The sequence below is a fragment of the Camelus ferus genome, chromosome 6 (genome assembly GCF_009834535.1).
Source record: "Camelus ferus isolate YT-003-E chromosome 6, BCGSAC_Cfer_1.0, whole genome shotgun sequence".
Lineage (NCBI taxonomy): Eukaryota > Metazoa > Chordata > Mammalia > Artiodactyla > Camelidae > Camelus > Camelus ferus.
In genome coordinates this window covers 53,686,837-53,705,094 of record NC_045701.1, presented here as the reverse complement: position 1 = coordinate 53,705,094, position 18,258 = coordinate 53,686,837, and the positions used below count along the sequence as shown (strand labels likewise).

The window sequence follows — 18,258 nt, the reverse complement described above, 5'->3', positions numbered from 1 at the left end:
TTAAGACCCAGGTAAAATGTTACCTCTTCTTCAGAGCCTAATCAGTCTATCACATTTAGAGTTGTTTGCTCCTGTTGCATTTTATTCTTTTATCTTTTTAGCTCATTATATTTGTCTGTCCCTCACTTGGACCAAAAGCATCTCCAGGATGGGAATTCTTATGTAATTTTATATTCCCATGGCCTAGCTTAGTGTCTGGCATGTAGGGTTGGTCCTTGGAACGTATTCATTAATTCATGTATTGTTTGTGTACCTGAAGAGCAACATTTCATCCACTTTGCCTCTTTCCTTTTTTGAAGGTCCAAGTGATTAAAAAGACAAGAACAAGAGGGTACATCCTAAAAGCAAGGAAGGGGCATCCTCAGCCCCCTCATCTCTGAAATTAAAGAGTTTGGGAGGAGAGAGACCTGAAAGAGTGAGAGTAAAAAGTTCTTAAGAACAAAAGATTATGTGGTTGAAAATTAAAATTAATATTTAATGTCCTTTACAGTTCAATAAACATTAGGGATAACATTATAGAGATAATTTTTATAACTTACTGAAGCATTAATTTTACTTGTAGACCCTGTCTTTACACATTACTGGCAATAATATCTCATTAGAAACATTAGAAGAGTTGTATGTTTGTTTCAGGAATTGGAGAGGAAGCAGAGGCTAAAACTCTTCTGAAGTTGAAGAAGATAAAGTGGATTTTTTAAAACCTACAACTAAATTAATAAATCCTATGTATTATTTTTCTTGATGGTTTAAGAATGATTTCCTTGTTGGGATTAATGTTTTCTTGAAGTAATGAAGGATCTTTAAATTTTTCAATGTGAGGATTCATTCATTTATCAAATGTGTGCCAGTCATCTGTGCAGTGTGCTAGAATGGTGATCAAAATAGGCATTGTCCTTGTCTTCTCAGTGTTTAGTAGGGAAGAAAGATACTTTCCCATCCCAGGAACAACAAACAAATTTTGGTAAGTGACATTACAGTGTACTGAAATGCAGGATAATGGAGAGACATAGGACATTGGAGGTCTTATCTTAGGGTGCTTGAGAAAGGGTTCTCTGAGAACATGGGACTTAAACAATTTGAAAGACGAGAGGGAATTAGACATTCAGAGTGAAATGGCACGAGCACAACCACTGAGGCAAGAAAGAGCTTACTTACTAGATAGTTTTTGTTATAGAAAGAAGGCAAGTGTGGCTGGAGCAGGGAAAGCGCAGCAGGCAGCACAGGATAAACGTGGAGGAGCAGGTGGGTCATGTCGTGTGGGGCTGTGTAAGGCATTTGCATTTTTTTTCCTAAGTAAAATTTCCAGCAGGGGAATGACATGAATGTGTTAAATAGATCACTCTGGCTGTTGTGTGAAAGTGCTGAATGGAATCATGGATACCAGTTGGGAGGCTGTTGCAGTAGTCAGTGTTAGAGATGATGGTGACCTGGAATAGGGTGATGCCAGTGGAGACTGAAGTGGAGATTTTGGAAAGTAGAACTGAGGGGCTTGCTGTTAAATGTGGGGAATAGAAGAAAGAGAAGAATTCATTACTTTTAAATTTCTGGTTTGAGCAACTGGATTGATGGTTAGGGCTATTTAATAAGAGTATGGATAGGAGAAAATTGGGTTATGTTTTTGGTTATATTAATTTTGGATGCCTGTGAGACATCCAGGTGGAGATGTGGGATAGTCATTAAGATGTATGAGCTGGTGCTCTAAGCACAAGGTTGGGCTGGAGGTAAAAATCAGGATGGTGAGTATATAGATGCCTTTTAAAGCCACTGGAATGGATGAGATATCTGGGAGCCAGAGTAAGAAGCACATGGTTCTTGGAAGGTGAGAAAGGCAGTAGAGCATGGGTAGCAGGATTGGTTTCAGTTAAATAGGGAGAGACATTTTTTTCATCATAACACAAAGGCAGGAGGAGACTGGTACAGGTACAAATGCAAGAAGGTTTGTAGATTTGGTTGGCATGGGGGTGAAATAGTTCCAACCTGATGGCTTCTCTATATTCTGAAGTAGAATCCATGGTTGTCTATTGAGAGAAGGGAGGATACTCAGGAGTTTGGGGAGGGTTGAGAAGTTTGCAATGCAGTAGAGGACAGAAGAAATGTGGTAGAATTGCCTGGTGCTACCTAGGATCCTGTTGGCCATAAATGCATAGTAACTGTTTCAATCTGCCTGGTTTGAAATGAAGCAGGGAAAGCCTTCTAAATTTGGTAGATGAGCGGCTAGGTGGTATATAGCTAACGGCATGTTGGAGGAGTAGTTTGAAAGTCTTATTTGGAGGCCCGGAGGACACTGCCTGTGGTGTTATCAGTTGGCATGGCTTGCGTGCAGCAGTGTCAGAACCAGCTGCTTAGTAGCTTTGCACATTAGGATTGCCGTGGTCTTTGCCATCAGTAAAGACAGGCTAAAATCTTGAATATGGTAATAGTTATAGTATCTATTTTGGGGCTCAAGAGGATCCTAAAACAAAAGGAAACAGCAGAAAGTGTTAACAATGTTAGCAAAATACAGAAATAGCCATTTGCCAAAAATAAGACATGTGCCCAGAAAGCATCTCTGTACTTAAAATTTTAAATGAAATGGTGCCTTTTTAAAATAGTATAAAGTTTGCTCTGGGTTTATGGAAGTTATGAGAGTGCCAAATAATTTTGCATTTCCTTCCTTCCTGAGTATTATTTCTTAACTATGCAACTAGAACGCTAATCCACTTAAGAGTAACATCTTATCTCCTGTTCATTTCAAACTGTTACTAATGAGTTACTTATTTTTAAAATGTGGGTACTTAAGAAAATGTAAGTTATTTGGTTAGCTTTCTATTTAGCATTTTCTTGACTTTTTATAGAACTAAAAAATTTTAATGAAATCAAATGCTTTCATTTTAGAAGCCCGTATCAGAATGGTCTAGTAGAAATTGGTGATCCTTTTAAGAAAAGATTGAATTTCCCGCTGTTATCAGTAGTGTATCCTTTTTCTCTGTGCTTATATTTTCTATAGTGTAAGCTGGCTGCCATTGCATAACGGGGCATAATATTTTCTCTGTTGAAATATTTGTTTTTCTTTTGTGTCTAATGAAGTGGGTGAACACTGTGATAGTAAAAGCCATTTGGTAGAATAAACACTAGTTGTATTCTCAGCCACCAATATTTGTATACTCTTAAGTCTTGTGTTGCTTAGAATACACATATGATATCTTTGTAGAATAAATATGTAGCCACTTCTTGAATTGGAAGAACATTCTGTTACAGTCATGGGAGGAGATTTTTATTGATACAACTAATGTTTTATTCACTTGCAGTTTTAATGATATGAATTTGAGTGCCTGTCAGGTATTGTTATTTTTATGGGTAGCAGAGCACAGTTTGATTGGATCTATTAAATAAGGTAGGCCATGCAGGAAAAATTCTTCCCAGAATCCTGGCAAATGTTTATTTGCCTACCAAGTTTTATTAAAGAAGTAAAACCTTTGTTAGGTATATTAAGCCATAATCTAAGTAGTTCTTCTAAAAAATTACTGAACAGGCTAAATTTAAAAATAAATAATGAAGTCCCTTTATTTCTTCCCCAAAGAAGGAAAATAAAGAATTATTTCAAAATAGTATAACCTTTTCCCCCTTAGTTTTTCTCTCTGAGAAAGTCTGTATTTGTGGTATGTTGTTTTCAAAATCCAGAAACAGAATTTGTTTTGCTTGCCACTACTCCTAATTATTTATAGATGTCTATTTTTCTTTTAAAGTCCAGCACAGTGTTTCTACACTCATTCCACTAGATAAATAAAAGTGTGTGTTGATATCTGAAATCCACTGTTGTGCACATTGTGTTTATACAAGTTACAGTTGCATAGTGTGTTTTTGTTTTAATTTGCCCCATAGAGACCAGTGATGCTGTAATACACTAGATAACTTAAGTACTTTCAAGAGCTGTTGCATTGAGATACACAGCTTTACACACACATACACACACACAAATTGTGTAGTTAAGTAGTTCTGATGTACAGTTGACTCCTACGTTTACCTTGATGAATTATTCTCAGTTGGTATATTATCTTTCTCAGGATTTTGGTCAGTGTAATATTGTTTTTGCTACTTCTGAATAGAATAAATATATTCTTGTGATATCCCTCATGGAGCCAACTGTGTTGTTAGTTTCAAAATAAGATACCTAGTATAATACAAAGCCAGAACCAAAAGAAAAAAAAAGATTTTCTAGTAGGTGGGAAAAACATTGCCTTGCATATTTAAGAGAGCTCAATCAAGTCTCTCAGAAGTCTGAAATGATACTGTGATAGAGTGACTCTCTGCAGAGGGGTGATCAAATTAAAGAAGGATAATAATTGGAAATGTGTTTTAAGCTTTATAGGCTAGTCACTATGTAAATAACGCTGAATATAGCTTTCCCTTCTTAAAAACAAAACTGCAAATACTTCTTGGACTTGCCATCTCCTCTCTGTTCACCTACCATCCATTATTCTGCTCCCCTCTATAACAAAATACTCAGGAAAAGTTGTCTATATTCCTTATTTCTAATACCTTACTGCCCAAGCATTGTAATTCATACTTTCATCCTGTCCACTCCCACGTTAACTTCTTGTATAGCCTCTGAATTTCACTCATGCACACCCCTGCCCCCTGCATTTCTTCAGAATTACTGGTGATGCTTTTGAAATCAGAATCACTACCCTGCTTAAAATCAGTTTCTAGACCCACTCTCAGAATGGTTTGGGCTAAGTCCAGGCATTAGTATATTTGAAAAGTTGCTCAGATAATTCTAATGCCAAACAGGCTGAAAACCACTGCTCTAGTGGCCTCTCTCATACTCACAATAAAAGCAAGCAACTTTATGATGTGTAAGGCTTCTGTCTAGTTCTTTAATGCTTCACGTCCTCGTCTCAGTATCAGTCATACTGGCCTGCTTCAAAGATGCTGGAACTTTGTTCTTCTCATCACTTTGTTCTTCTCTAGCACTTAGAACAGTGCCTTCTGGCACACAGTAAATGTTCAGTAGAGATTTGCAGAATTAGTGAATATTTTATAGGTATTATTTGTTCTTGTTCTGTAGTAGTGATTACCTTATAATTTGAGAATGCTACCAAAAGTTATTCTATTTGAACAGATGTTACAGGCCTCCCATAGGTGAACCACTCCATCTTCCAACACTGATTACTTCTTTTGCTGTCAGAATGCCTCCTTTCCTCTGTTTTTTTATCTCTTGGCATATGCACTATTGACACTTCAGTTCTTTTCTCATGTCCTGTTTTAGCTTTTATTTGGGGTATTTTTTCTCTCCTATATTGTTACTTATCCGCTATTTTCTGTGAGTAAAAAAGACTGGTCTTACCAGTGTTGCCAGTCAGTAAGAGATTTTTCTCTCTTTCTGTGGGTTAACAAACTATTCATAAGGTGTACATAATCTTTGGATTATATGTCCTTCTTGTCTATGTTTATTCTTGCTGGATGTGGGGCGGGGGGCTCTCCCTTTGGTATAAAAAACCAAGGTGGAATTGATGGAGAGGGTTAGATTTTAAAAATGAATATCACAGGAAGTACCTGTTTCTGAGGTCAGTGTTTGTAGCCTAATTGATGGAAAGTTGAGGTTTTATTGGATTGGAGCCTACAAGATCTTCCTGTGAAAAGTTCATATAGTAAATATTTGGGGCTTTGTGATTTAACTGCCTGAGTGCAGGGCCACCAGCCCCAGGCACGGCAGCTGGGAAGTGCTGGGAATTTAATGGCCTTAGGAGCTGGATAAATAGCCCAGCTTTCTCTTTCCTTCCTGGGATAATTTTAAGGTGTGTTCTGCATGACTCCTCAGAGGGTCTCACAGGACTGAACTCCAGTTATCCACAGCAGGTAATGAATCCTTAATAGACGTTCCTCCCTCTGTTTCACTTTTCCTGATTCCCTCAGATGTGCTTCCTGGGATCTCCTCTCCCACAAATAAGCTACTTTCACCAAAGTTCTTATTTCAGGATCGTCATTTGATTTAAGTCAAAGAAACCCAAAAGATTTAAATCAGTGTTTACAGAACTATATACATAGTAGTGTACAGCTCCCCTGTCCTACCCCGCCGGGAATATGTGTTCTAGTTTTCTTAACGGTTGACATTGCCAGCAGAAGTGGAATGGACCGAGGTATAGGGAAGAAAGCATTAGATACCTACCTACCGTTAATTCAGTTCAGCTCAGCATTACTCTGCTTGGTTACTGTCATTCTTTGCAAATTGTTTTTTCATGCCTTGGGTTCTTTATTCCTGAAGGAAAAGGTTAAACCATCTGTAACATGTGTGACCATTTACCTCATAGTATATAAAAAGGTTCTAATCTTGGTTGTCTTCCTATGAGCTAGATCAGATTTACTGTTTCTAAAAGTTAGTTGATACATCCTGTGCTGGAAAATAATTTAAAACGCAGGGTACTTACATACATTGTGTCACAATTAAGTAGTTGTAAAATATGTATTTCTGCAGCCAAACTTCAAGTAACATAATTGACTGGGCTTTCCCAAAACAAATACTAAAATTTCAGAATGGCAATATAATTATAAATAATTACAGTTCTCCTGTTACTTACTGATTAAAAAAAAATTTTTTTTAGTGTCTGGAGAATTGAACATCTTTTTCCCACTTCTGATGTGTTTCTTCCATAATGATGAGATGTTAATTGTTTTAAGTAAATTTTAAGATTATAGAAGGTATTGCATATAATCACTGTGATAATTTGACTTCTTACTACCTGAGGCGTTCAGGTAGCCAAGTTGTGCTAAAAAAAAAATTTCAGATTAGTATATACTTTTAAATTTATCTTCTTAAAGTTGACCAACTCTTTTTAAACCTGTATTAAAATGGGCTTTCTATCAGAAACATGATAATAGTTACATTTTTACTTTCTTCCCCTGGAAGACTTTGGCCATTGTTCTTTTGTTTAGGTATCATAAATATCATGTCCTCATTTTTGTTTCTTAGTTTAACATATAATTGATCCCAAAAGTCTTTACTTCTATTGCTACTTTAAGAACTAGCTGAAGTTGGATTTTATTTTGCAAGTTTATTAATGATCTACCTTATCTGGGGGTAACCAAATCTTGTGTAAATTATACTCTTTGTTTAATTAAATTATATAAGGATGTTAAATAGTTTAACAGATATTAATGTTTTCTCTTAATACTTGTACCAAAATATATTGGGGAAAAAAATTTGGACAGTGCGACTTAAAAGTTACTTTTCTTGGATGGTATTTGGGTTGTATGGTTGGGATGTAGTTTTTTGGTTTTTGTTTTCTCTTATTAATTAATTGACTAATTAATTATTGAAGTACCATCAGTTATAATGTGTCAATTTCTGGTGTCCACAATGTCCCAGTCATGCATATACATACATACATTCGTTTTCTTTTTTTTTTTTTTTTTTTTTTCATTAAAGGCTATTACAAGATATTGAACATAGTTCTCAAGTTAGTAAGTGTTACTCGTGGATGTTTTCTCTTCTAGTCTCTTCTTTACCTAGGATGTTAGTTTTTGTTCACTTTGGTTCCACCTTACTTTTCACCACTTCTTAACCTCAACATGCTTTGCAGCCTCACATACTCAGCCTTCTCATCCACTTTACCATCAGAATATTGTCCATTCCTCAAGGCTCGGCTCAGAACTCACCAACTTTACCTCATTGGTAATCCTTCTAATTGCTGTCACCAGAGTTCTCTTTGTTCTCTGAATGCCTCCAGAGAGTTCTGACTCTGTCATTCGTGTCTCCAAATATAAGCATTATTAGTTACCCTGTGTGTTCTGCCCTCAGCTACCTTGTATATCGGCTTTCAAGAGCAGAGTGTGCTTCCTCAGCTGTTTAGTATTTCTTTTGTATCTGTCATGTAACAGGCACTTAGTATTTAATGAACTGTTTATATTAACTACCCTGTTACTTAGTTTTCTGCTTGTAATTTCTCTTAAGGTAATCTTGCTGATTTTTAAGTGTTTTGTTTGTTTGTTTTTTAATAGATGTGAAAAAAGATTGGTCTGACCATGCTGTCTGGTGGGAAAAGAAGAGAACCTGGCTTCTTAAGACACACTGGACCTTAGATAAGTATGGCATTCAGGCTGATGCTAAGCTTCAGTTCACCCCCCAGCACAAACTGCTCCGCCTGCAACTCCCCAACATGAAGTATGTGAAGGTGAAAGTGAACTTCTCTGATAGAGTCTTCAAAGCTGTTTCTGACATCTGTAAGACTTTCAGTAAGTATTATATAAATTTATCATGTAACTGTGAGTTGTGTGGTGTGTATATGACTGATGACTGACATTTAGCTTATCTCAAGGAGTGGGGATTGGGGTGAGCTATCTGTGTTTGTGTGCGTATGAAACTTTTACTGAATTCTTCAGTTTTTATATTACTTTAAGATAAAAAAATGTTGAGTTAAAGTGGAACAGGAAGAGTCCAGTAGAGATCTTTCCTTACTAGAAGTATTTGATCTATTTACTATTATTTCTGATGACTGTATTTTTATGGAAAGTAGAAGAAAACAGGCATTATTTTCAGAGGGATGTAGCTGTTGTAGTGTTGCCATCACGTAAATCAGTATCTGATTTTAGTGATTCAGGTAGATTGTGTCACTTCCTTCACTGAAGGCCTGACACAGCTCCTAAGGAAATGACCATGAGTGTTGTCTTCCTTAACTAGCCTACAGTTTGAACACTCTTGTAGCAATTTTGTTTATGTTTTCTGAAATGAGATGTGGATTACTTTTGGCTGACCCAGTTCTGTTGTATGACAGGAAGTATTCAACCGTCAGAGAAAATGTGAACCATTGTCATCATCATGAGTACATAGCTCTGTTGTGGCGTAGATTTGCGGGCAATACCGGATGTTACTATTTTGATCTAATGGCTCAAATTATAAGGTTTTTTTATGTTTAATGGAATTTTTAAGAAAAAAATTAATATACAGAAAAATACAAAAAATTATATGACAATTACCTAAACTCTGTTACCTAGAATTAGTAGCTGATATTTTGTCATTTTACTAAACTTTTTTAAAAGTCAGAATAATTACGAGGTAAAGTTCTTGATTCACATTCTCCTCTAATTTCCCTTCACCAAGCTTCTGCTGTCATAAGGTTAGTGTGTATCCTTCCAGTACGTCTGAAAATACGTAAATACACACACATACATGCACATACATGTACCCATATCTGTGAGTATATATATCCAAAACCGAAGTAAGTTACTGCAATTGCTGTGACAGTATCTTCTTATGCCATTTTGTACACGTATGGAGGAATTTCTCTTTCATGTTTATGTGGAAGTAGAAAGTAGAATTACTGTGTTTTACTAGAAATTAACCACAGAAAGAAAAAAATGACTGCATGGAGACTAAACAACATGCTACTAAAAAATTAGTGGGTCAAAGATGAAATCAAAGAGAAAATTTAAAAATACCTTGAGAAAAATGACAGTGAAAACACAACTGCACAAAATCTATGGGATGCAGCAAAAACAGTCCTAAGAGGGAAGTTCATAGTGATACAGGCCTTCCTCAGAGAACAAGAACAATCTTAAGTAAACAACCTAACCTACCACCTAAAAGAATCAGAAAAAAGAATAAACAAAACCTAAAGTCAGCAGAAGGAAAGAAAGAATAATGATCAAGGAGGAAATAAAGACTTTAAAAGATAGGAAAAAATTAATCAAGCCAAGAGCTAATTTTTTTTGAAAGAATAAACAAAATCAACAAACTTCTGGCCAGGCTTACCAAGAAGAAAAGAGAGAGGACATAAATAAACAAAATAAGAAATGAAAGAGGAGAAATTACAGCCAACACCACAGAAATATCAAAAAACCATAAGAGAATACTATGAACAACTATATGGCAACAAATTGGACAACCTAGAAGAAATGGACAAGTTTCTAGAAACATACAGTCCACCAAAACTGAATGAAGAAGAAATAGATCATTTGAGCAGACCAGTCACTAGAAGTGAAGCAGAATCAGTAATTAAAAAACTCTCTACAAATAGAAGTCCAGGACTAGATGGCTTCACTGGTGAATTCTACCAAACATGAAGAACTCAGACCAATCCTTCTCAAACTCTTAAAAAAGACTGAAAAGGAGGGAATACTCCCAAACTCATTCTGTGAAGCCACTATCACCCTGATAACCAAAACCAAAGACACTACCAAAAAAGAAAATTACAGGCCAGTATCTTTGATGAACATAGATACAAAAATCCTCAACACTCTATGACCAGCAGTCCCACTTCTGGGCATATATCTAGAGGAAACTCATTTGAAAAGATACATGCACTCCAGTGTTCACAGTAGCACTGTTTACAATAGTCAAGACATGGAAGCAGCCTAAATGTCCATTGACAGATGAATGGATAAAGAAATGTGGCATATAAATACAATAAAATACTACTCAGTCATAAAAAGGATAAAATAATGCCATTTGCAGCAACATGGATGGACTTGGAGATCGTCATATTAAGTGAAGTAAGCCAGAAAGAGAAAGAAAAGAAAAGAAAAAGAAAAAGCAAGACAAGTGATTTGAAGTGATTCCATATATATATATATATGGAATATAATATATATATATATATAATATATATATAATATATATATATGGAATATAATCTCTTTACTTAAAAAAAAAACAGACACAAATGTAGCCTTTTGAGATTGACTCATTTACAAAACAGACAGACTCACAGAAAACAAACTTATGGTTATGGGGGGGGAAGAGTGGAGAGGGATAAATTGGGAGTTCAGGATTTGTAGATACTAACTACTATATATAAAAATAGATAAACAACAAGGTCATACTGTAGTTCCTACAGGGAGCTATATTCAAGACCTTGTTATGTCCTATAATAAAAAAGAATATGAAAAAGTATATAATATATATGAATCACTATGTTGTACAACAGAAATTAGCACAACATTGTAAATCAACTATACTTCCAATTAAAAAAAAAGAATTGCTGTGTTTTAAGTGTACACATAATTCATTTCAGATACTGTCAAATTGCTCTCCCAAGAAGTTATACCAGTTTACATTCCAGCCAGCAATATGTGAAAACCCATTGCCCTAAGTCATCACTAACACTTAAATGTCAGTTTTTAGTATTTGCTTCTCTAAGTGAAAAAAAAGCAGTATTTCATTTTAGTTTATGAAGTTAACTGTGTTTTTTGTTTTTATTGGCCATTTCAGTTTCTTTCTTGAATTACCTGTTTATATCATTTATCAATTATTTTTAAGTAATAAACATTTTTAAGAGCAGTTTTAGGGTCACAGCAAAATTGAACAAAAAATACAGAGTGTTCTCATATACCCCCATTCCCACACATACAACCTCCCCAACTATCAACATCCCACACCAGAGCTGGACCTTTGTTGTACATGATAAACTCTTCATTGACACATCATTATCATCCTGACTCCATGGCTTACATTAGGGCTTCCTGTTGGTATTATACAGTCTTTGGATTTGGGACGAATGTATAATAACTGTCCATCATTATAATATCACACAGACTAGTTCACTGCCCGAAAAATCTTCTGTATTCTGGCTTTTCATCCCTTCCCTACCAACTCCTAGCAACTGCTAATCTCTTTACTGTCTCTATAGTTTTGCTTTTAAACAGTGTCATACAATTGAGATCTTACAACATGTAGCCTTTTCACATTGGTTTCTTTCACTTAGTAATATGCACTTAAGCTTCCTTCATGTCTTTTCATGGCTTGATGGCTCATTTCTTTTTAGCGCTGAATTAATACCTTGTTGTCTGGATGTGCCATAGTTTATTTATCCACTCCACTAGCGACAGATATCTTAGTTGTTTCTAAGTTTTGCAGTTGTAAATAAAGCTGCTATAAACATTCATGTGCAGGTTTTTTGTGAACTACATCTATGACTCCTTTTAGTAAATACTAAGGAGTGTGATTGCTGGATCATATGGTAAGAATATGCTAAGTTTTGTAGGAAACCACTAAACTGTCTTCCAAAATAGCTGCACCATTTTGCATTTGTATCCATCAGTGAATGAGAATTCTTGTTGCTCTCAATCCTCACCAACATTTGGTGGTGTCAGTGTTCTGTATTGTGGCCATTCTGATAGATGTGTAGTGGTATAAGCATTGCTTTAATCTGCATTTCTGTGGTGATGTGATGTGGAATATCTTTTTCACACTCATTTGCCATCTGGTACATCTTCCTTGGTGAAGTGTTAAAAAGTCTTTTGCTTATTTTTTAATCAGGTTTTTTTGTTTTTTATTGTTGAGTTTTAAGAGTTCTTTGTATATTTTGGGTAATAGTCTTTTATCAGATATGTCTTTTGCAAATATTTTATCACTGTCAGTGGCTTATCTTTTTATTATCTTTGACAGTTTCTTTCACAGAGCAGAAACTTTTAATTTTAACAGTCTAATTTATCAATTACTTCTTACATGGATCATGCTTTTGTTATTATATCTAAAAAGTCCCTGCCAAACCCAAGTTCATCTAGGTTTTTTTCTGTATTATCTTCTAGGGGTTTTTATAGTTTACATTTAGGTCTGTGATCCATTTTGAGTTAATTTTGTGAAGGATGTATGTTCTGGGTCTAGATTCATTTTTTTACATGTGGAAGTCCAGTTGTTATAGCACTGTTTATTGAAAAATTATCTTTTCTTCATTGTGTTGCCTTTACTCCTTTGTCAAAGATCAATTGACTGCATTTATGTAGGTCTCTTTCTGGGCTCTGTGTTCTGTTCCATTGATTTATTTGCTATTCTTTAGCCAGTACCACCCTGTCTTGTAGTTTTTTTGTGTTTGTATGAGGGGGTAGTAATTGGGTTTATTCATTTATTTCTATTTGGAGTTGGTGCTGGGGATTGAACCTGAGACCTCGTGCATGTGGAGCATGCGCTCTACCGCTTGAGCTATACCTTCCCCTCACTGTAGCTTTTTACAGTAAGTCTTGAAGTCAGATAGCATCAATCCTCCAGCTTCGTTCTCCTTCGATATTGTGTTGGGTATTCTGGGTCTTTTGCCTTTCCATATAAACTTTAGAATTAGTTTAGTCAATATCCATAAAATCGCTTGCTAAGATTTTGATTGGGATGGTATTGAATCTATAGATCAAGTTGAGAGGAACTGACATCTTGACAGATTTGAGTCTTCCTGTCCATGCGCATGGAACATCTCTCCACTTATTTCTTTCATCACAGTTTTATAGTTCTTCTTATATAGATCCTGTATATATTTTGTTAGATTTATACCTAAGTATTTTATTTTTTTGGTGCTAATATAAATAATGTTGTTTCACATTTCAAATTCTACATGTTTACTGCTGGAAAGCCATTTACTTTTGTATATTAACCTTTTATCCTGCAACCTTGATATAATTGTTTATTTGTTCCAGGAGTTTTTGTCAGTTCTTTTGGATTTTTCTACAGAGATGATCATGCTGTCTGGAAGAGACAGTTTATTTCCTTCCCAACCTGTACACCTTTTATTTCTTTTTCTTGTCTTACTGCATCAGCTAGGACCTCCAGTTCAATATTGAAAAGCACTGTTAAGAGAGGACATCCTTGCCTTGTTACTGATTTTAGTGGGAAAGCTTTGTCACCATTATGTATGTTATTAGCTGAACATTTTTGGTCGATCAAGTTGAGGAAGTGTTCCCCTCTATTCTGTTTTACTGAGTTTTTATCATGAATGAGTGTTGGATTTAGTTATGCTTTTTTTTATATATCTGTTGATTTGATCATGTGATTTTTCTTCAGCCTTTTGATGTGATAGGTTATATTGATTTTTGGATGCTGAACCAACCTTGCATACTTGGCATAAATCCTACTTGGTCATGGTGTATAATTATTTTTATACATTGTTGGATTTGATTTGCTAATACTTTGTTAAAGATATTTGCATTTATGTTCATTTAGATACTGGTCTGTAGTTTCTTGCAATGTCTTTGTTTGATTTTGGTATTAGAGTAATGCTGCTCTCATAGAATGAATTAGGAAGTATTCCCTCTACTTCTGTCTTTTGAAAGAGATTGTAGAGAATTAGTATAATTTCTTCCTTAAATGTCAAGGAAGAAAACTCCTTGACATGGGTTTTGGCAATGATTTTTCTGAATGTAACACCTAAAGCACAAGCACAAAAAAAAAAAAAAAAAAAGTGGGATTACAGCAAACAAAAACAGTTTCTGCACAATAAAAGAAATGATCAACAAAATAAAAAAACAACCTATGCAATGGGGAAAACATTTGCAATACGTATATGTGGTAAGAATTTTATATCCAAAATACATAAAGAGCTCATACAGCTCAATAGTATAAAAATCCCCAAATAATCCAATTGGAAAATGGTCAAACGACTTGAATAGACATTTTTCCAAAGAAGATATACAAATTCTCAACAGGTATATGAAAAGGTACTCAACATCGTTAATCATTAGGGAAATATAAATCAAAACTACAATGAAATATATCTCACACTTGTTAGAATGGCTGTCATCAAAAGAAGAGAGAAGTGCTGATAAGGGTGTGGAGAAAAGGGAACCCTTGTGCACTGTTTATAGGATTGTAAATTGGTATAGCCACTATGGAAAACAGTATGGAGGGTCCGCAAAAAATTAAAAATAGAGCTACCATGTGAGCCAGCAATTCCACTTCTGGGACTATATCCAAAGGAAATGAAAAAACACTGTTGAAGAGATCGTCTGCACTCTTGTGTTCATAGCAGTAACATTTACAATAGCCAAGACATGGAAACAACCAAAGTGTTCATCAGCAGATGAATGGAAAAAGAAAATGTGGGGGGTATGTGGGTGTATGTGTGGTGGAATATTATTCAGCCATAAAATAGGAGGAAATCCTGCCATTTGTGACAACATGGATGAACCTTGAGGGCATTATGCTAAGTGAAATAAGTCAGAAAGAGAAGGACAAATACTGTATTATCTCACTTATACGTGGAATCTAAAAACAATTAATAATCCAGACTCGCAGAAAAAGAGATCAATTTGTGGTTACCAGAGTCAAGGGTGGAGGGTTGAGGAATTGGATTATAAGGCAGTCAAAAGGTACAGACTTCCAGTTACAAAGTGAGTGAGTCCTTGGGGATGTGGTGTACAGCATGATGACTGGAGTTAACATTGCTGTATGGTTTATTTGGAAGTTGTTAAGAGTAGATCCTAAGAGTTTTAACACAAGGAAAATAAACTTTTTTTTTTTGTATCTATATGAGATAATGGATTTTAACTAAACTTACTGTGGTAGTCATTTTGCAGTATATGTAAGTCTAGTCATTATGCTGTACACCTTAAATTTACTGTTGTATGTCAATTGTATCTCAGTAAAAGTGGAAAAAATGTTCAGTAGAATTCACCAGTAAACCCATCTGGCCTTAATGCTTTCTGTTTTGGAAGGTTATTGATTATTGATTCCATTTCTTTAATAAATATAGGCCAATTCAGATTGTCTGTTTCTTGTATAAATTTTGGCAGATTGCTTTTAAAGTTTTTTATTTGGTAACAATTACCTTTGTTTTCTTTTATAATATATTTTTTTAATTGAAGTATAGTCAGTTTACAATATTGTATCAGTTTCTGGTGTACAGTATAATAGTTCAGTCATACATATACACATATTCATTTTCATATTTTTCATTATAGATTACTATAGGATATTGAATCTAGTTTCCTGTGCTATACAGTATAAACTTGTTGTTTATCTATTTTATATATAGTAGTATCTGCAAGTCTTGAACTCCCAGTTTATCTCTTCCCACCCTCTTCCCCCTCTGGTAACCATAAATTTGTTTTCTATGTCTGTGAGTCTGTTTCTGTTTTGTAAATAAGTTCATTTGTTTTTTTTTAAGATTCCACATGTAAGTAATATGTAGTATTTTTCTTTCTCTTTCTGGCTTACTTCACTTAGAATGACAATCTCCAGGTCTGTCCATGTTGCTGCAAATGGCATTTTTTAATGGCTGAGTAGTATTCCATTGTATAAATATATCACAGCTTCTTTATCCAGTCATCTGTTGATGGACATTTAGGTTGTTTCCATGTCTTGGTTATTGTAAATAGTGCTGCTGTGAACATTCAGGTGTGTGTATCTTTTCGAATTAGAGTTCCCTCTGGATATATGCCCAGGAGTGGGATTGCTGGAGATTGGGATTGTCGTTTATAATTTAACTCTTAAGAAAATACTTCTATGTAATGATTAAGTGAGGTTTTCCTTTTTTTTTTTTTTTTTTTTAAAGAAACACTGCTGGCAAAGCATGCTAAGTTCTTTTATGTAACATAGTTTCTAACTTGCAGGCTTTACAAATGAAGGGCCTTACTGAGAGTAAGTGACACAACATTGTAAATCGACTATCTTTCAATTTAAAAAAAAATGTAAAAAAAAAAGTAAATGGCAAAGTTTAAATTGACATTATGTAGCGCTACTATGAAAGGTTATATTCTGTTTAGAGCTTGCTACCATTTCATATCATCAATAGGACATGTAATTTGAGTCTTAGACATTAAGGTATGTCTGGTGGCATTAGACACTAATTCACCTTTTTTCTCTTTTTGTTCTACTTTTGTGAAGGAGAATATATTTGGTAAGGATAGAGAAGCAAACAATGGTAGTGGAACAGAATTCGGTTTAACTGAAACTCAATGTTTAAAAATAGATTTAAAAAAATTTTAATAGTAATTTATTTCATTTTAGATCAGTTAAATTGTACATAGGGATTCTAATACAAAAAGTTTTTTTTAGGAATAACAATAAGAGTACTTTTTCTATAAAGATAAAAATTAGAAGGAAGTGGAGAAGCATTTTCTAGTTTTGGCTATTCTAGTTGATGTAGGGTAATATCTCCTTGTGGCTTCAACTTGCATTACCCTAATGGCTAAGGATGTTGAACATCTTTTCATGTGTTTAATTGCCATCCATGTGTCTTTGGTAAAGTATCTGTTTGAATCCTTTGCCACTCTTTTAAAAAAAAAGTTGTCATTTTATTGAGTTGTAAGCAGTTTTTGCATATTCTGGATACGGAAAATTTATTGGACATATGTTTTGCAGATATTTTCTTCTGTCTGTGGTTTACCTTTTCATTGTATCTTTTGAAGAATAGAAGTTTTAATTTTGATGAAGACCAGTTTATGATCCCTTTAAAGATTTTTATTCATAGACGTAAAAGTCCTTACCAAAAATTTAAGCAAATTGAGTCCAGCAATATATAAAAGACATTAACACATTAACATCATGATCAAGTTAAGTTTATCCCAAGAATACAGAATTATCTATGTGCATGTGAAAGGAATATATATTGTATTGTCATTGGGTGAGAATGTCCTATAAATGACAGATAAAGTTGGTTGATAAAAGAGTGATGTTGAAATCTTCAATAATTGTTGATTTTTTCTTGCTGCTTTCACATCTGCCAGTTTTACTTTATTATTGTTCTTATTAGTACATGCACACATTTAGAATTGTTAAGTCCTCTTGAAGAATTTACTGTTATCAGTATAAAATGACCCTCTCTATTATTTGATAACATTGTTTGCTTTGAAAAACAACTTGTCTGATATTAAAGTGGTATAATAGTAATATTTTGATTAGTATCAGTATAATTTATCCTTTTCTGTCTTATTTCTTTTAATCTGTCTGTCTTTAAATTAGATTTCTTGTAAACAGCATAAAGCTATGGCTTGCTTTTTTATTCTAACAATCTCTATGCTTTTGTAAACTGTTTGGATCATTTACTTTTTTTTTTTTTTTTTGCAGCAGGGAGGTAATTAGGTTTATTTATTTATTTGGTTTTTCAGTGGGGGTACTGGGGATTGGATCCAGGACCTCACGCATGCTAAGCATGTGCTCTACCACTGAGCTATACCCTCCCCCCAGATTATTTATTTGACTATCAGTGTGGTTGAGTTTAAATCTACCATCTTGGTATTTGTTTTTTATATAGTATTTATTTTATTTTTAATTTTCTGTGTTTTCTTTTTTTTTTTTTTCCTTGTTGCCTCTTTTATTTTGGATTGAGGGAGATTTGTTACAATTACTTTATCTTCACCTGTGACTTACTAGCTATTACTAATTTTATTCTGTCTTTTTTTGTGGTTATTCTAGGGTTTACAATATATGACTTTAACTTTATTCATATTCTGTATTCAAATAGTACACCATTGCACACATAGTATAATAATCTTAAAACGGTATAGTTCCATTTCCCCTTTCTTGCTCTTTGTGCTATCGTCATATGTTACTTTCAAATATGCTAAAACTCATATATTATT

General features: G+C 34.4%; 2 protein-coding genes across 8 annotated transcripts in view; one reads left to right on the top strand and one right to left on the bottom strand.

The window, feature by feature from the left end:
- LOC116664447 overlaps positions 1-18,258 on the bottom strand; it is a 142,901-nt gene that overhangs the window by 32,166 nt on the left and 92,477 nt on the right. The window lies entirely within an intron of this gene.
- FERMT2 (fermitin family member 2) overlaps positions 1-18,258 on the top strand; it is a 72,310-nt gene that overhangs the window by 17,130 nt on the left and 36,922 nt on the right. For all 7 annotated transcript variants that reach the window (XM_032482056.1, XM_032482055.1, XM_032482053.1 and 4 more), the window contains exon 3: positions 7,978-8,211. In XM_032482056.1, the coding sequence (XP_032337947.1) occupies positions 7,978-8,211 (234 nt within the window). The remainder of the gene's footprint in view (positions 1-7,977; positions 8,212-18,258) is intronic.